Here is a 19,074-nt window from a genome sequence, read left to right as displayed (position 1 = left end):
TATGAATCAACAAAAGCTGTTCATGGAACACAAAAATGAATCTTAGTTTCTTCCTGAGAAAATGAATGTGATTTAGGCTGATATGCGAGAAGACTTCTCATTAAGGGTTATATAAATCCAGGCACTTAGGTTTACCATTCCTCTGGCTCAGTCATGTTAGAACAACCCTTGGGAACAAAAGCGTGCTGGTTAGTGCTGTTCACCTGGTTTTCAGATGAAAACCAGTCCATGTGCTTTTAGTTTCAATAAGAAACAGGGCTGGAACTGTTTTTTTTAAACCCCAAAGCATCAAAAATGTCAATACAAGTTTAAAACTGCCTTGTTATTGGCCACATTTGTGTTTTGGAAAAGCTTAAAGGTTAACATTATCTCATCACATCCTTAAAGAAGTACTTTTTTATATTGTTCCACCTTAAAGTAAGGTTGTTGCTTCACAGCTACATGTGAATCAAATTCTTCAAGTCAATGAATAATGACCTTGTGGAATGTGCTTGTAAGATTTTCAGCTGGAACTTTGCCATAGGCAGACCAGGAACCATAACCATTTTCATCTAATATTTTATAACTAGCAACAAAAAGCCCATCAGTACTTGATTAATCATGCCTTTGCTGTAACATTGCTTCTCATCAATAAATCTTGGAGTCCCTGTTTATTTCCTCTCAAATGGTTCAACTTGGACTCATTTCTCAAATTATTGAAGGTTGAATCTAAGAAAAACTTGCTAGCTCCTATCTGCCAATGGAAAGCAGCTTATTCTGTGAATTATTAAATGATTATTGCAGTTTGGAGAAACCTGGTTAACATAGCTTAGCATAAACCCTAAACATCCTGGTGCTGGTGTTGGCATCTAGGCTAGCTCTACCTAACGTTAAGGCAATCTAAATCTTGACAAATCACTTAATGTACTTTTTAAGTTGTCTGCTTTTTGGTTTAGATCAACCAACTGGAATCACCAACTTTAGTTGACATTTGAGGACACAGCAGTTCAAACCCAAAGATCAGTCAAACCTAGCTATAAATATTTTTCATGTGGCTTTCTCAAGATTATATATCTCACCATCATGACAAAACCACACAAACATATTTACAGCAGTAAAGGCTGTTCTCAGCTTCTGAGGCCAGCAGGCTTGCTTTGTTATTTATATGACTTCTAATTTGATAAAGATAAATTCAGATGCTGAAACCCAGTATTTAATAGATTGCTGGTGCAGATTGGATCTACTGGCAGTCTAACCTGCTCTGGTTTCAACATGTAAAACAGAACTGGCTATACTGGAAAGCTAATTTAGTCAGATTAACAACCCAACCATGGGTTTTTGTTCACATTCATTGTTTGTTGTTGCATAATTAATCAATGCTTAGCCCTAACCCTATTCCATCAACACATCTTGCTTTCAGATGAATCATATATACAACAAAGATGAATCTTGAACCACTCCTTTTAAATACTCTCTAAAATTGAACTTTTTCAAATTTGATCATATCTCTAGATCTCACCCAATGTTCTGCATTTGAATGCACAAAGAAAGAGAGAGAAAAGAAGCATCATCTCTTGAAATTCTTCAAATAGATCTCTGTATCAACTTAGAGAAGCATGTAGAAGAGGAGGGTAATAGTTTTGACTGGCTGGGCAGTGTGTCAGGGAGGTGTAGAGTTACAACCCAGCCCTCCCTCTCACCCAGATCTGCAACTCGTGTAAGTCCCCTCCCACAGCAGAGGCAGGGTTTAAAACTCCTCGGTAGATTCCCCTCTGTCTATCCGCCTTGGTCTCTCCCCTCTGCTGGCCTGCCTGTCTGCCTGCCTTGATTAGACCACAGATCGCTCTGACCATCCAAAACTTACTTCAGTCAAAAGAGAAAACTACTTCACAATGTCTTACAGGAACTCAACCACTTCCTACAGGAGCTCAAATGCCCCAAGGAGCTTCAGCAGCAGCTCTTATGCTGGACCAGGTGGCATCACCTCCCGCAAGACCTTCACAGTCAAAAGCTCCTATGGAGGTTCGGGCAGCAGGGGCTTCGGGGGAGCAGGCTACGGAGGAGCAGGCTATGGAGGAGCAGGCATCACCAGCAGCTCTGCATACAGCGTCAGCTCCAGCATGGGTGGTGCTGGAGGCTTGGGTATGGGCTTTGGAGGCGGCATGGTTGCCCAGGCCCCCATCACTGCCGTCGCCGTGAACAAGAGCCTGCTGGCCCCTTTGAACCTGGAGATTGACCCCACAATCTCAGTCGTCCGTACCCAAGAGAAAGAACAGATCAAGAGCCTCAACAATCGCTTTGCCTCCTTCATTGACAAGGTAAGAGCCTGTGACATTATTTGTGTAAAAACTTTCTCTCCAAACTGGTGAAAAATGTTTTGGTAGCATTGCAAGTTCAGTTAAACAGAGGAAAAGTTGCTTGTAGTTGTGACATTCTTATACAACCTTGAAAAGAGACCCATATGTTCAGCACATGCCACGCAACATCGACTTCCTCCCTTGTTTTGCATACAGAAAGTTGATTTATGCTCCTCTGTTTGCTTTCCTCACCTCCCACAAATGAAACACAGGCTACACAGGGTTCAGCTTTCTATCTTCTGGATCTGGCTGTCAAAATGCCAAATTTAAATGAGACACAGACATGAAGAGAAGGGAGAAAGAAAGGGGAAAAAAGCTTAAGGGTGTGTCAGGGCAGAGCTAAGAGCTTGTGATATGGGTTACCTTGGGAATGGTCCCTCCCTCAGTTCGGGTGTGGCCGTTTAAGCTGCCCTGTCCTCCATCCTATTGCCTCATACCACACACACTCACACACAGAGTCATTAAATACTGCCTTTTGTTACCTTGACAGCAACATCCTAAAGAAGGTGTGTTCTATGACTGGATGAATAGAGCTACTTTTAATCTTTCAAATCAACTCTGTGTGTGTCCTGTGTGTGCATGCCCAGGAGAGTATCAGTCCCCTGAGGTCTCAGTAATGAGTTAATATTTAAAAAGGCCAACTGGTTTCATGTTCTGGTCACTGCCAGCTGACTGGCCGTGTATCGACTCTCCACCTCCTGGTGCAATGATTAAATGAAGATAAGGAATGTTTTGCATGAGTCAAAACTGAACAGATAAACTTCAGCCAAAGTTTCTTTTGTCCATCTGTGGCGTTCTGAGTCACTTTGCTGTGTGTATTTACTCAATGGTCAATTCAAGACCGTCTGAAGCCATTTGATCCGCAGTAGCAGAGTCCAAGGTCCACTGAGTTGTCTGATCTCCTTTTGTTATCACTCTTTTAGTTGTCACAAAAATGTAAGCTCACCACCACAAAGCAAATACACCCCCCCTCCCCCAACACACACACATACATTTTTAGGCAACCCTTTCATCACTTTCTTCTTCACATTCCTCCCTCATCAAGCCTGTAATATACAGTTAAATATTTACCTTTCATCGGGTAGCAGTAGCAACTTGACCACTCGTCTTTTGTCTATCCTAGTGGAAAAACAGGAAGGCGTGAAAGAGAAGGGTTAACTAGCTCAATTCCGTCATCACTGCCCTTTTTTTTCCGACCACCTAAATCCTGTCAGGATGTGCATATGTCATGGAGTCCTTCCTGTTGACCAGTGTGGAAAAAACAGCCACCACTCGCCTTGGAAAACAAATGAATGAGAGGAACCGAGACTGCAGAGCACAGTGCAGACATGAACCTTAAAGCTATGTTATGCATATATCTAGAAAGTTCTGCAATAGTCCGAATTTCTGATTATGAAGTCACTTAACCACCAAGAAACAGGCATGTGAGCCATTCATTATGTCTTTATTCTTGAATGGAATGGATATCCTAAAATGATCACTGCTAATTATTCACCTTCCGCCTATGTTTAGGTTCGTTTCCTGGAACAACAGAACAAAATGCTGGAGACCAAATGGAACCTGCTGCAGGGACAGACCACCACCCGCTCCAACATTGACGCAATGTTTGAGGCCTACATCGCCAACCTCCGCAGACAGCTGGACAGTCTGGGCAACGACAAGATGAAGCTGGAGGCCGATCTGCACAACATGCAGGGCCTGGTGGAGGACTTCAAGAACAAGTGAGTGTTGACAAGGTTAATACAGACTGGCTTTCTGTAGGATCCATCTGTTGGGTTCTAGTGAGATATCAGCATTACAGGGACTCCTCCCTACATCTGTCCATCAGCTTACGTCATACAAACTTCAGGGAATTACAACACTAAGGAAGCATGCTACAAACGCCCAGTACACTTTTGGTACAACTCATTTAACCGAGTTGGCTGTCAGAGAGAGTTTGTACTACAAAGAGAGAGTTAAATACTCTAACAAGGCTACAACAGAAACTGGCAACTAGAAACTTACGTTTGCTGCTTGTCCAAAGAATAGTATATGAACTCAAAAGCTCCTAAGGGAAAAATATCAGTAACAACTCCCTCACTTCACCATGAGTTTACACTCTGTGAGGCAGATGTCTGAGGGAGGTGCACAAGGCACTCATGGACAACTACTGCCACCTAGAGTAGCATCAGACTAAATGGAATGAAGAGAACATGTGATAAGATTTTGTATTTATTCAAACCCATGTGACAAACTCTACCTTTATCTTCTCAGGTATGAAGATGAAATCAACAAGCGCACAGAGTGTGAGAACGACTTTGTCCTCATCAAGAAGGTAAACATTGTTCCACTCCTGTATCCACTGCTCTATCTTGATGTGCCATTCTAACGAGCATGTCTTTTTAAGGATGTGGATGAGGCCTACATGAATAAGGTTGAGCTGGAGGCCAAGCTGGAGAGCTTGACAGATGAGATCAACTTCCTCAGGTCGATCTACGAGGAGGTATGGCACAGACTGTCCTTGTTGGTGTTAATTGTTTCTTAGCTTCTTAAGTCTCTGAACTTAGTCAGTTATTGATTTATTATTTCAGTCATGGCATTCCTATAATGTTTGCGGTTTAATTTTGGAACATAAATTTGCTTTGATGCATATTCTTTGAACATCTGTTAAGCATTTTGATCCGACTCTTGCACCATCTATGGAAACATAGTAGTGGGATAGATTTCCTCAAGAACTTGGGTTGACTAATTCTTCTCTTTTGTTCTCTCCCTGACTTTTGTTTAAATTTCCTCAGGAACTGCGTGAGCTCCAGAGCCAGATCAAGGACACCTCAGTCATTGTGGAGATGGACAACAGCCGTAACCTAGACATGGATGCCATTGTGGCTGAGGTCAGGGCGCAGTACGAGGATATCGCCAACCGTACCCGTGCTGAGGCAGAGACGTGGTACAAGACCAAGGTATTAAAGATCTAATTTCAGATATTTAACACTTCCTGGTTTCAGCAAGAACTGAGGCAGTTTCTAAGACCTCCTTTCTTTGATGCTCATTTAGTATGAAGAGATGCAGACATCCGCGAACAGATATGGAGATGACTTGCGAGCTACCAAAACTGAAATTGCAGATCTCAATCGCATGATTCAGAGACTCACATCAGAGATTGATGCCATCAAGGGACAGGTACAGAAAATAGGTTCACCCATCATGGAAGAAGACTGAAAGCCACACTATGTCATTATTTCATAATCAGTTTAACTTATTTCTGTCATTTATTAGCGTGCCAACTTGGAGGCCCAGATTGCAGAGGCTGAGGAGCGCGGCGAGCTGGCGGTGAAGGATGCTAAGGCCCGCATCAAGGATCTGGAAGAGGCACTGCAGAGAGCCAAGCAGGACATGGCACGCCAGATCAGAGAGTACCAGGACCTGATGAACGTCAAGCTGGCTTTGGACATCGAGATCGCCACCTACAGGAAGCTGCTGGAGGGAGAGGAGGACAGACTGGCAAACGGCATCAAGGCCATCAACATCTCCCAGCAGAGCAGTAAGTCAACTTCAAATGGACTTTGAAGCCTTTTCACAGATTGTTAAATTTGCACATTGTCTTACATTTGTCTCGTTTGATCTACACAGCAAGCTACAGCGGTTTCCCTGCAGACAGTATGAAGAGCAGCTACTCCAGCGGATACAGCAGCGGATACAGCAGCGGTTATGGCAGCGGTTACGGCAGCGGTTATGGCAGCGGCCTTGGTGGCTTCAGCAGCGGCAGTGGCAGCGCCAGCGCCGGCGGCTACAGCACCACCACCCAGACCAAGAAAAACGTCGTCATCAAGATGATTGAGACCAAGGACGGCAGGGTGGTGTCTGAGTCCTCTGAGGTCATTGAGGATTGAGCTGTCTAGATTAGAGGTGCAGCTACCTGCCTGCTATGATCTCCTCTGCCTCTGGTAGTTTTATACTCACCGCTCACCCACCTCCACTATTGTAATAAAACAGTCTGAAGTAAAATGCTTTCTGGCCACTCTCCAATAGAGCACAAATATGTGTTACATGAAGCAATAAATGATCCTAACACTACCAAAGATCTGAAAGGGACCAACGAACTCATTCAGTTTGTCTGATGTCTGACTGTTTGTACTAAAAGAAGTAGTTTTGCACCGACCAGTGAATTTCAACTTGGGCAAATTGCAAGTAGGGAAGAAAGGAAAAAATAAAATAAAAATAGAGCACACTCCCATGAAGTCTATGCAAGTGCCGAACCATACATGAAGGGCCATTTTGTTGCATTTAATGGATAGTGATCCTGTTAAAGGAATGTGAATGTACTGAAACAGAGTTTCAGTGTTATTGGTCAACTTTTGTTTTAAAATTGCCTCCTACAGTAGGTTGTGCATGTCTTCCCTGTGCGTGTTCTGTAACTGAAACTGTTCAACCCCTTAGGAAGCTGCCCATGTCACACTGTTGTCCTGAGGTGCTGTTTTTGCTACCAACCTGAATAAAAATGTGTTTACTAAATGGACAGATGTTTGACTTTCATTTTTAACAGCAACTCACTAAAACACTAATCATAAAAAGTACTTGAAGCATTTAGTTTTGCCTTATTAGCAGTGGTGAAAGTAGTTTTAAATTCTTGGGGGTACTATGACAAAAAAAAGACAAAAAAATTATATATATATTGCTTTGGAGTTTCTGTGCTGATTAAATTTTTGCGAAGCGATAAAAGCTGATAGTTCTCACATTGTTACAGAATGGAGCTGTATTTCCCTCAACACACTGGCTGCAATGTTGACACCTTGAGATGCCATGAGACCTAAATTCTGAACATCATGGCATGGATGCATCCCAGTTTTCCATATCTGGCATATAACCATTCATTATAGCTTTTGAACTGGTTCTATTGATCCTGTGTCCAGACAGAGGGATAATCAGTAGCCCAGCATCATAACCTGTTTGTTCTGAAGATCCTGCAGCTTCCACTTCTCTTCCTAACATGGCGCCTCCTCACCCTGACTCTCATACTGATAGGAGGAACCACAGAGCTCTGTTAAGTTAAAGCTCATCTTCTGAAGTTGGGATATTTTTCCTCCAACAGGTTCCAGAGGAATCACCTCAAACCAGATGTTGGACTGGATTTTATTTCACTGTCATTTGTGAATGTTAGCATCTCATTTTCAACAGTGGAGCTACAAAGGTTGAAAAAGGTTATTATTTTGGAGAAAGTATCATCAACATCAATATTTCCACTAAATAAGAGGCAAAAACCAAAATTGTTTGATGAAGGAAAAGCCTCTCAGGCTCTGAGCCTGACAGCACCAAACTATTTTTTATATCAGACAATTAATTTAATTTCACACAATTATCGCGGTAGAAGTCATTTGTTTGTTAAATACTTAATGAAACATATTTACCGTGTTTGATGTTTGTTGTAAATGATGTATTCTCACAAAGAACGAGGTAATTAGTCCAAGTTTGTAGTTTATTGAACATTCAGAAACTGCAGCAGCTGTGATGAGCCACAGCAAAGGTAAAACAACCTGAACAGGTGATCAACTCTAAACCAGTCGCACCTTTTTACTCTCCGTCTCTCTCTGTCATTTAAGCACACCCGTTGCCATGGCAACCTCCTGCGCTCCACAATCCGACCTGAGATTACGTTAAAAACATAACATTCAGTCCGTTACTACAGTATATCAGGTTTGCAGACTTGATATTTATTTTGCTATCATTAATAAGCTCCCTGAACACAGTGGTGGTTGATTAGTTAATTTTAAACTCCTGCTCTGCTAGTAATGGAACCGAAACGCAGTACCCTGCCGTACCCCCTAACTTTCACCCCTGCTTATTAGTTAAAAGTGGGCGTAGAGTGATTGATTCTGAATCAGAATCTCAGTGGGATCTGGAAAATTAATAAAAACAACTACAACATTTCTGGAGAAATTTAAAAACAGCCTGTCAAAATGTGAATATTGGTCGAACTTAAATCAGGCCATCCACTGTTGAAAATTAGCATCAATGTTAAGGTTAGCTAAAATTTAGTCAGTAGCACGCGGGGTATCACATGTTGACTAACATGGACTTCCTCCCTTTATTATCTAAACACTAGTGTATAAGCTAAAATCAGCTAAAATGTTCAGGTTAGCTGTCAGTATCATGTAACCATTAAAAACTGTCGACGGTTTTCACTTTAAAGAAAACAATTGATGGTTTTCTCAATGTAAAGAAAACATTTTTTCCTGAAATGTACACTTAATTGAGAGACGGTTAGCTTAAATAATATTAATTAACTAGTATACGACACCATTTTTTGTTCTTATGGTGTGCTTTATCACAGGTATCTTGATTTTTTTTTAATGCTGTAATTTATAGATTAGAAGCAACATAACATGAGTTGAATAATGCCACATTATCCACATTGGCCTGTATTCTTTATTACTGATTGAATGGTGCTTCATGCAGTTGCTACAGAGACAAAGCTACCCACTTTGATAGTCATTTGTGTATTATTTGATAATGTATTTGGTTTGTAAATCTTGTTTTGATTTGCAAATCTTGTTCTGATCCCATGCTTGGGACATCTAAGACATCTAAGTATTATTTCCCTGGTTTCAGCTGTAGATTAAGCAAACTAAGTGTAACAACCTACACTCTGGTTTATTAATTAATGTTGAATTATATTATAACAAGGCATCTCCTGTGTCCAGTGACCTTTAATGATAATTGGTGGTTCTTGAAACTGCTACTAACACATAGCTTGACCTATAATAAAATTATATGTGACATTGTATCTGAAGCCTGTTGCTTTAGATACATTTATGTGCATACTTTATGCTGGTCTATGTAACAAATTAAACACAGTTTGGGTCTTGGTCCATTTGTGCAAATATGTCACACTATAGTATTGTAAATGCAGTAGATACTGTACATTGATTAATTACTGGTAAAGGTAACTACCCAACACCATCCATAATTAAAACAAGTCACTGTATTAATTTGCCTGTCACAAATTGTGAGGGTCTGCTTCCATCTGACAAAACGCCATCATGTATAATATAATGTTTTATGTCCTACATGAAAACACTGACTGTAACAGGGTAGAATCAGTTCTGTCTGCTTTTATGTTCACAGAGATCTATGGCGCCATCTATTGGGAGAATTGTGCCTTGTCAAGTCCAATGTTACTTCCTGATTATGTGAGCTTGGGCCTTACTTAAGTGAACTCTCATTCTCACTACTAAATTCCTAACGTTCTAACAAAATAGAAAATGTCTGTGTAAGATGTTCCTGATGGCTGAGTTGTCCTGAAGCAGAACAAAAGATCTCTAAAATAGATCTTAAAAAGAAATTTAGATTTGTCTCAGCACCTTTCAGACCCATTCTAAGGCATTGGGATTCCAGTGAACCAAAGTGAGAACCATTATCCACAAATGGAGGCCAACGCCCACTACTAACATTTCACCAAAAACATCTTGATACTCTTCGAGACTTTCAGGAAAATTTTCTTTGAACTGACATCTTTGGAAGTTTTGAGCTCCATTACAAGTGATCTAAAACTTACATGGCAATTAAGACAAAGAGAGTGATACTTGCAGTTAAATATGGTGGCGGTCGTGTGATATCCTGGGGTTACTACATTGGCTCTGGACCTGGTGGACTTCATGGAAACATGAGGTCTGCTTTCTACCAAAAAATAATGCGAGAAAAATGTTTGGTCAATAGTTTATAACCTTATTGAGCATCTTTAATGTTCTTTAAATGGCAGAAAAACACTTTTTGAAGTGAAACTATAAATTTGGTTGCTGTATCATCTCTTTAAATACCTGGCAAGTTTTTAAAAATGGTAATTTGAAGAAAAAGCTCTGCTTCCTGAAAGAAACACTCATTTATGGAGCTACGTGACACCTAAAGCACACTGGCAGATATTATTCCAAAATAATGTGACTCTTAAATTTGCTCAGTGGAAGCTGAGTTCACCTCATGGAACATCAGATCCTAACGGCCCAGCAAGGCATATATTTGGGCAAGACACTAAACCATCTCATTTCCTGATATAATTCCTGGGGTGTAAGGACTTTTGCTTTGAACAAAAGCATTTTCTATGAAAAGATTATGTAAAATGTTATTAGTCCTAACTTTGGTGGGTACAAGAATATTAAAAGCTGGACCACAAAAATGGACAACAATGTTCCAACACACCTAGAATTGAGTTATTTTTTTGTGTTGTTACAGTTTTGGTGACATATAGGTACCAGCTGAATTGAAAATCATATTATTATAACTTTTGGACTGATTGTAATACATGTAAGATGTGTGATCATTAAAAAAGATTGATCTGAACCTATAATGAGAGGATACAAATAGAGAGACAGAGAGAAAAAAAAAGTGTTCGACATTCCTCAGACAGATTTCTGTATCAGTCAGAGAAGTCTATAAAAAGAGGAGGTGATTATTATGACTGAATAGTAAACCCAGAGGTCCAAAGGTATGGTTAGGTCCCCTCCCTGAGCAGAGGGAGGGTTATAAACTTCACCGAAGAGTTCCCTCTGTCTGTCCCACTTTGGTCTCTGCCCTTCACTGGTCTGCCTGCCTGACATCCTAATTCCATTTCCTTTCTTAAAAAATTAGCCTGCATAATGTCTTTCAGGGTCAAAACTACCTCCTACAAGAGCTCTTCTCCTGGAAACTTCAGCAGCAGCTCCTACGCTGGACCTGCTGGAGGCTTCAGCTCCCGTAGGTCCTACAAATCCTATGGAGGCGGCTTTGGAGGCGCAGGAATGACCAGCAGCTCTGCGTACAGTGTTGGCTCCAGCATGGGCGGTGCAGGAGGCTTTGGTATGGGCTATGGAGGGGGCACGGCCCCCCTCACTGCCGTCAGCGTGAACAAGAGTCTTCTGGCCCCTCTGAATCTCGAGATTGACCCCACAATCCAAGATGTCCGCACCAAAGAGAAAGACCAGATCAAGGGCCTCAACAACCGCTTTGCCTCCTTCATTGACAAGGTAAGAGATTGTCAGGAATTGCTGCAGTATAGTCCAAGGTTGAGTAACAGACTGTAAAGGCTGTTTTACAACCTTGATGTTGTTATGCAACACCGGATTGAGAATCTCATATCCATCACATTGGATTTATTTCCAATTGTGTAAGTTCTTCTTTGATTAATGGTCATCACTTCCTCCTATTGCAAACACACAAACATGAGTTTGTATCTCTAACCGGACATTGTATCAACTTCCATTCATTTTGGTAACTCGATTTGTCCTGAACTTTAACCTAATCTTGGGACACACCTTAGCCCTAGTCTTTTCCGCTAACTCTAAAGTGGATGTTTGACTGCATTAGTGCTAGGCTACTATCTCACACACATAAAATCACTCCCAGTGCTTATCATTCCCACAGTAAAACTTTGAAGGTGATTATGCAGCTCCACCCTATTCTGTAATAGCTCAGAAATGTCCGATCTGACTTCCGGTACTGGTCCAGCTTACAAATACCAAACAACAATGAAAAGTAGAGCCAAGGGAGTGTAAATGCCTGTGTTTTAGAAAGTCCTTGTTTGGTTTGTTACAACATCTCTGGCTTTGTACGTCTTATTGAAAAGTTGCAAACATGCCCTCAACTGGTTCTGATAAACTGCTTGTTTGGTAAAGTTTCTAGACATTTGTCTAAGACAATAACTGTATAGAACAGGGCCTTGGTGTTTCACAACAGTGTGTTTCCACTTATCTACTTCTTAGTCTTTTGTCCATTTGGAGGTCCTTTCATGGTCAGCTCTCTTGAATCCATCATGTTCCTTTGATGGGACTGAACTAAGCTGTGACTTCACATTCAAGGAGAAGCCCAAAAAGCAATCTATTCATGGTTGATTGCATATCTGAATCCTTCCAGACAGATTGCCCCAGATTGCTATGGTAAAACCCTTCCTCTCATTGACGTTATCTCAAATATCTAGCAGACCTACACCTACACCTTCACCTACGCTTTTTACAGTCTTGATAACGACTGAATAACCTAGTGTATTATGATCAGGTCTCATCAGGTGAGGTTCTTGGAAAGCTGGTATGCCTTCAGTTGTCTTTGTGTATCTTGTTGTTCAATAAAATGTTTTGGCCATATTGAAATTGGTTCATTTTGCAAAACTGCAGTGAAAACAATTTTTTCATATTGTACAAATCAAGTGATCAACAATTAGATGTTACCGATGGCACAAACCATGAAGTAGACGACAGGAAGTAGTTGGTGGAGGATGGCGAAGCTTGATTTTAATGACACATGAACAAACTTATTCATGTGATTTTAATAGATTTTTTGCGAAACTCTGTTTTTTTTTACATTTGCAGAATGTTTACAAAGTTTTGTGCAAGTTTGTAATAGAAACACAGCTATAGACAATATGGTTACACAGTGATGTAGAGAAGGAATATGTGCAGTGTTTTGAACATCTTAGTTTCTAACATAGAAACTCTACATCAAGTTTCAAACCTGATGTAGAGATCATCCTGATAGAGGCATTAGCTGCAACTTACGGTGGGATCTATATGAGTTAGCTTTACAAACTAAATACTGTTCTCCTTTGACAAAATTTAAGATATGAATACTTGACCTTATTTGGAGATAGGTGGGTGCTGACTTCCACCCAGGAGGTCCACTGAGTCACAACTCAATTAGTTCTCATTTGGTTCAAGGGTGTCAAGTTGTTCATCTAATTTAATTGGACAAAATCTTCTGAGATTCAGTGGTGCAGGGTTAATATTTAAAGAACGCCGACTGGTTTTATGTCCTGGTCCATGGTTGCTTAGTAGCAGGGTATCAACTCTCCTCCACCCAGAACAACGATTAAACAAAGATAAGGGGACATAAATTTCACCCAAAGATTGTGTTATCTGTCTGATTCACTTTATTGTCTGCATTTTCTCAAGTTCAACTCAGCACAACAGTAACTCGTTAAATGTTGAATGTCAAATTGCAGTATCTCTTAGTATGTGCTCTCACTATTGCTCTTTTACTACATAAGTATGCAAACTAGTTCTGCAGTAAAAACATCGCCTGTAAACTTTCAGTTGCCTCAGCTGTCTTTCTGATCTTCTCTTATCATAACCTATAATATGCAGTTACATATTTACCTTTCTGCACTCGGGAGACTAAACTTTGCCACACCTTTTTTTTTTGTTGATCCCTGTTGAAAAACAGGAAGCTATGCAGGAGAAGGATTAAGTGTCTCTTTTCCTTCATCGCTGCCTTTTTTAACTACCTATTATAAAAAAGGAGATTAGGCTGCACCCATTTTAAATGATATGGCTTTATATCAGGTGGCACTTTTTTCTGTCTTGTAGTAAATAAATGGATTAAAAGATTATCATAGTTTCAGCATCAAAGCGGACATCCCCGTATTTGATTTGATTCTTCCAGTAGGTGCAAAAGAACATGATATGTTTACAGACAGATAAGTTAAATTTGTCACTTTTGATGCATTTAATGAACAGTAAACATAATATTATTATTTTTGCATTTGATCTGTCAGGTACAATTCAAATACAATCAAAGGACAATTAGCCAATCTCTCATTTTCCATTTTCCATTCTTAACCAAAGACATTCTAATCAGAAGTTTTTGTCACAGACACCGAATAGAGACATTTTAGATTAACCATTTACTGATGGTGTGCCTAAACAATAACATGCTGCACTTCATAATGACACATATCATTTGATTTTTATTGCACATACTCATCTCCCAATATTAACACTCAGAAGTCTCTCCCATCTGCTTTCTTTGACAGAAACAGACTCTGGAGCCCATTGGGCTTTTTACAGGTCAAACTAAATACTGAGGTCCAACATGGGATTAAAGAAAGCTACTATAATGTTCCAACAGTATGTCACTGACAAGACAATAGCTTTGTCATTTGATTCTACAGATAAGCAAGAATGTGAAAAATATTATCCATCTTAGAGATTCCTTCTGTTTTTGCTTTTTTGTCATAGGAGTTAATTGGTCTAGATCTAGTGAAAGACTTTTTCACCTTAAACATCACTTTTAAAGAATGTTTTGCTAGATTTTCATCCCATAAGAAAATATCAAATACAAGACAAAGAAACAAAATTATGTTAACTTTATTTGCATAATCTTGTAGGAAATTGATGAAGTTACCTAACATTTGATTTTTGTTTTTATAATAATTAGGTTCGTTTCCTGGAGCAGCAGAACAAAATGCTGGAGACCAAATGGAACCTGCTCCAGGAACAGACCACCATCCACTCCAACACCAGCGCGATGTTCGAGGCCTACATCGCTAACCTGCGCAAACAGCTGGACGGGCTCGGCAACGACAAGATCAAACTGGAGGGCGAGCTGCACAACATGCAGGGCCTGGTGGAGGACTTCAAGAAAAAGTGAAGAGCTGCTATTTCCATCAGGGTGTCTGAGACAAAACATTTCTGAATGTTCAAAATCACTTCTGAACATTTTTCCCTTCTCAGGTATGAAGATGAACTCAACAAGCGCACGGAGTGTGAGAACGACTTTGTCCTTATCAAGAAGGTAGAGACTGGACACTTAAAGTTAACTTGGTCCTTACCTTCTTATCAGAAGCAGAAGTAAGCCAATTTATTTTTTATATCACCTTCTAAAGAGCACATGTCTTCCAGGATGTGGATGAGAACTACATGAATAAAGTTGAGCTGGAGGCGAAGCTGGACAGTCTGACGGATGAGCTCAACTTCCTCAGGTCGATCTACGAGGAGGTACAGCTCCAATTTTTTCAGTTTGTGTTCATTTTTTCACCTTTAATCCCTTCAGCACCCATTTTGGCCTGTAATTTCTGTCAATGCATTTATTTGATATTTGTATCATGTTTCTCCTTTGTTGGAGGAAGTTTGTTTTTGGCTGACCCGGGTCTTGTGCCATCTCTGAAAAGTCTGTGCAGAGATGGACATCCTTGATCAAAGTTGTTTAAATTACACATAATTAATAGATTCTAAAGGAAACCGGTTCCAAGAGTGGATACTAGCCAGGTTTAGCTTTCATCTCCTCATGTTCTCTCTTTTTCTTCCCCCAGTAGCTTTATTTCAAACAGCACACAGGGAACAGAGAAGACATGGGCAATAGAATGTAGATTATAATGTTAAATTAGTGCTTGCAAATTGTAATCTTTCAAGGGCAGAGATAATTTGAAATGATGCTAGTAATTTTAGTGCATTGGCATTAACTTTTGCTAAATACCACCTTGATGCTGTGCTTTACCGTTAGTGGAATTAATGTTTATTATTTGTGCTTAGCACAGCTAACTTTTTAGCTAGCAGTGCCCATCACTGCTCATACCTATGACCTAGTTACTTTGAAGTCCAGGCTGCACAAGATCTTCAAGACACAAGACTGACAGCCTTGAATGTCTTTTGCTTGTTTAACATTCCAAAGCCATGCCACTGACTCTGATAGTTCTATCTTTAATCTACAAAATAATGTATTCCATTTACCATTATTGCAAACTAAAGTGAAGGCATAGCTAAACATGTGACACCTGCAACACCACAAGACCTGAAGACAGACCTTGCCTGTTGGTCAAATTTCCTCAGGAACTGCGTGAGCTCCAGAGCCAGATCAAGAACACCTCAGTCATTGTGGAGATGGACAACAGGCGCAACCTGGATATGGATGCTGTGGTGGCTGAGGTCAAGGCGCAGTACGAGGATATCGCCAACCGCACCCGTGCTGAGGCAGAGACGTGGTACAAGACCAAGGTATTAAAGATCTAATTTCAGATATTTAACACTTCCTGGTTTCAGCAAGAACTGAGGCAGTTTCTAAGACCTCCTTTCTTTGATGCTCATTTAGTATGAAGAGATGCAGACATCCGCGAACAGATATGGAGATGACCTGCGAGCTACCAAAACAGAGATCGCCGAAGTTAACCGCACGATCCAGAGACTCACAGCAGAAATTGACGCCATCAAGGGACAGGTATAGAAAAGCATTTTTTCAATGTTGTACAGGGAGTTCCTATCTCAATATTTGTACCGTCACATCCCAAACTGTTGAGATAACTTTACTATTGAATTAATTGCTTATTAGTGCACCAACCTGGAGGCACAGATTGCCGAGGCTGAGGACCGCGGCGAGCTGGCGGTAAAGGATGCCAAGGCCCGCATCAAGGATCTGGAGCAGGCACTGCAGAGAGCCAAGCAGGACATGGCCCGCCAGATCAGAGAGTACCAGGACCTGATGAACGTCAAGCTGGCTTTGGACATCGAGATCGCCACCTACAGGAAGCTGCTGGAGGGAGAGGAGGACAGACTGGCAAGCGGCATCAAGGCCATCAGCATCTCCAAACAGAGCAGTAAGTTGTTTGGAAGCAGACTGGAGGGCTCAACACAGTTTACATTCTGCCTCATTTGCTAATGTCTGACTTGATGCTCAACAGCAAGTTACGGCAGCGGCCCCATGGACAGCATGAGTGGCAGCTACTCCAGCGGATACAGCAGCTACTCCAGCGGAGGCTACGGCAGCTCTGCTGCCGGCTACAGCACCACCTCCAAGAAAAACGTCATCGTCAAAACCATTGAGACCAATGATGGCAAACTGGTGTCTGAGTCCTCCAATATCATTGAGAAATGAGCTGCCTAGATTAGAGGTGCAGTTACGGCCAAAATAGTTCACACTGCTGGCAAATTTCACTTTAGGTTTTATCTGATAGGGAATGAGACAGATATCACTCCAAAAGTAACAAAAAAGTAGAATAAGTTTTGAAAAACTAATTTTCCAAAGTCAGAGTAATTAAAAAGAATGTCTTGTCAATTATTATTTATTCCCTCTGCAATTATGGGAAATCCTTATTGCCATTGCAACAATAAAACCCTTCGTTTATGTTCTGGCTTCTGCCTGCTTGTTTCCACCAGCAGGTTGATGATTTTGTTGCAAAATCACAAAATCTTCAAAAAGTTTTTTCGGTGCAGTTTCTCATGCAAATATCTTAGTACAATTGGAATAAGTCAAAACTGACTCACAAGTAACTTTTCAGCAAGATATAGGAGCTTGTTTTAAGTAAATAAATTCTTAATATTAATGAAAAAATACTAGCTTCTATGGCAGACTTATAAAAAAGTTCTTGTTACAGGTGAAATAATCTGCCAAAGGAACTAGTACATTTTTTTACAAACACCAAAAAATGATTGACTAAAAAAGTTATTATATCTTGGTGAAAAGTTAATTATGAGTTAGTTTTGTCTTAAATGTGATAAGATATTTGCACTAGAAACTACACCAAAAATACTAGGTTTTGTGTTTTTCCAGTGATGTTTTTGGTAATGATTCCAGGTCTCCAGGTCATTCCCCTAATCTTTAGCTCCCTTCACATTATTTACCATATTCCAGTGAGGAAGAAACACATTTGCCCGGGTATGAATATATTTGGCCTTAACTGTGCCCCTCTGTCATGATCTTCTCTGCCTCTCTCGTAGTTTTATACTCTAAGCTCAACCACTGTGACCACTGTAATTAAGAGGCTGCTGTGGTAATAATGTTGTCCTGAGACGATGTTTTTGCAACAAACTGAATAAAGGCATGTTAATTACATAAATAAAAATGAATTTGCTTTTATTTCAGAAGACAATTTAAAGAGGAAAAATATTCATTTTAGGAAATACGCATGGGAGAAATATTCTTTTGTCCAAATCAGTTTGAAGAAATCTGAGAACCTATTTGCAGATTGAATGAGATTTACCATCATGACGCAGGCTGAAAAACTGAGGATTGTAATGTTTTTAAATTAACTGCTATAACTCTGACTCCAGGGAAAGGAACAAAGTTATTTCTTAATTGGGATTACATAGTTATCTTTAAATGACTTTTTGACAAATTTCATATTGTATAAGTCTGAAACTGAATAAAATCCAGTTTAAGCAGGTTTTAAGGTTAAAATGGATGTATTAATCTTAAATAAACAAAGCCTGTCTTATAGGAAGAGTGACCACACACACACACACGCACATGCACACACACACGCGCGCGCGCGCACGCACAGCCACACACACACACACACACACACACACACACACACGCTCCCCCCCTCCACACACACACACACACACACACACGCACGCACACACACACACACGCACACACACACGCACACACGCACACACACACACACACACACACACACACACACGGCTCTATTCAAACTAAAAATGAGGAGAATGTGTCAGAGTCTTGGGTTGTTTTGGGTTCTTAAGTTGTGATTTGTTATTTGTTCTGATTTTGATTAGATAAGCCACTAAACATGATTTGTTATATAAATACTTTTTCTTGTACCATCTAAAGCTCTTGGCTACTTTTTCCGGTTGTTCTCTGTCCTACACTATATGAAATAACTGCACAGTGAATAATTTTGTTCTTTACTAAATGTTTTTATTGTTTAGTATTACTCTATTTCACACTCTCTTTTGTGCAACACAGTGAGCCCCATTCAATAACACTCATACTGTGTTTAACAGGACGTACAAGAGAGTTTTGACTTGCGATTTGAACACAGAAGCCTTTTAAATAAGAAAAATACCATATGATAATCTTAATGTCTGGTTAAAAATAAAAAATAAAAATCAGACACCGAAACACAACTGAGATCTAATGAAACGTTTTGGGGGCGGGTCGTTTGCACTTTGTAATTTCTTAAGTCTACCAGAAGAGGGCAGCATCAGATTACTACACCATGCATGTTACTCAGCAAGTCAGCGTCTTTCATCAGTTAGAGGTTTTTATAAAGGCATGGAAA

At 40.2% G+C, this 19,074-nt stretch overlaps 2 protein-coding genes across 2 annotated transcripts; both read left to right on the top strand.

Moving 5' to 3' along the window:
* Positions 1-1,743: 1,743 nt before the first annotated feature.
* LOC103466879 (keratin, type II cytoskeletal 8-like) lies at positions 1,744-6,831 on the top strand. Its single transcript, XM_008412770.3, has 8 exons — positions 1,744-2,297; positions 3,849-4,057; positions 4,590-4,650; positions 4,723-4,818; positions 5,111-5,275; positions 5,370-5,495; positions 5,592-5,856; positions 5,946-6,831. Exons 1-8 carry the CDS (start codon positions 1,872-1,874, stop codon positions 6,203-6,205), a joined length of 1,608 nt encoding a protein of 535 aa, XP_008410992.2. The 5' UTR covers positions 1,744-1,871; the 3' UTR covers positions 6,206-6,831.
* A 4,024-nt stretch (positions 6,832-10,855) lies between these two features.
* On the top strand, positions 10,856-17,890 carry LOC108166422 (keratin, type II cytoskeletal 8-like). The gene is made up of 8 exons (XM_081608598.1): positions 10,856-11,308; positions 14,490-14,698; positions 14,786-14,846; positions 14,954-15,049; positions 15,881-16,045; positions 16,140-16,265; positions 16,377-16,641; positions 16,726-17,890. Exons 1-8 carry the CDS (start codon positions 10,943-10,945, stop codon positions 16,917-16,919), a joined length of 1,482 nt encoding a protein of 493 aa, XP_081464724.1. The 5' UTR covers positions 10,856-10,942; the 3' UTR covers positions 16,920-17,890.
* The last annotated feature ends 1,184 nt before the right edge of the window (positions 17,891-19,074 follow it).

The sequence above is a fragment of the Poecilia reticulata genome, chromosome 7 (genome assembly GCF_904066995.2).
Source record: "Poecilia reticulata chromosome 7, P_reticulata-male-v2, whole genome shotgun sequence".
Taxonomy (NCBI): Eukaryota; Metazoa; Chordata; class Actinopteri; order Cyprinodontiformes; family Poeciliidae; genus Poecilia; species Poecilia reticulata.
Note: the sequence above shows the minus strand (reverse complement) of the source record. Positions and strands in the feature narration are given on the sequence as shown.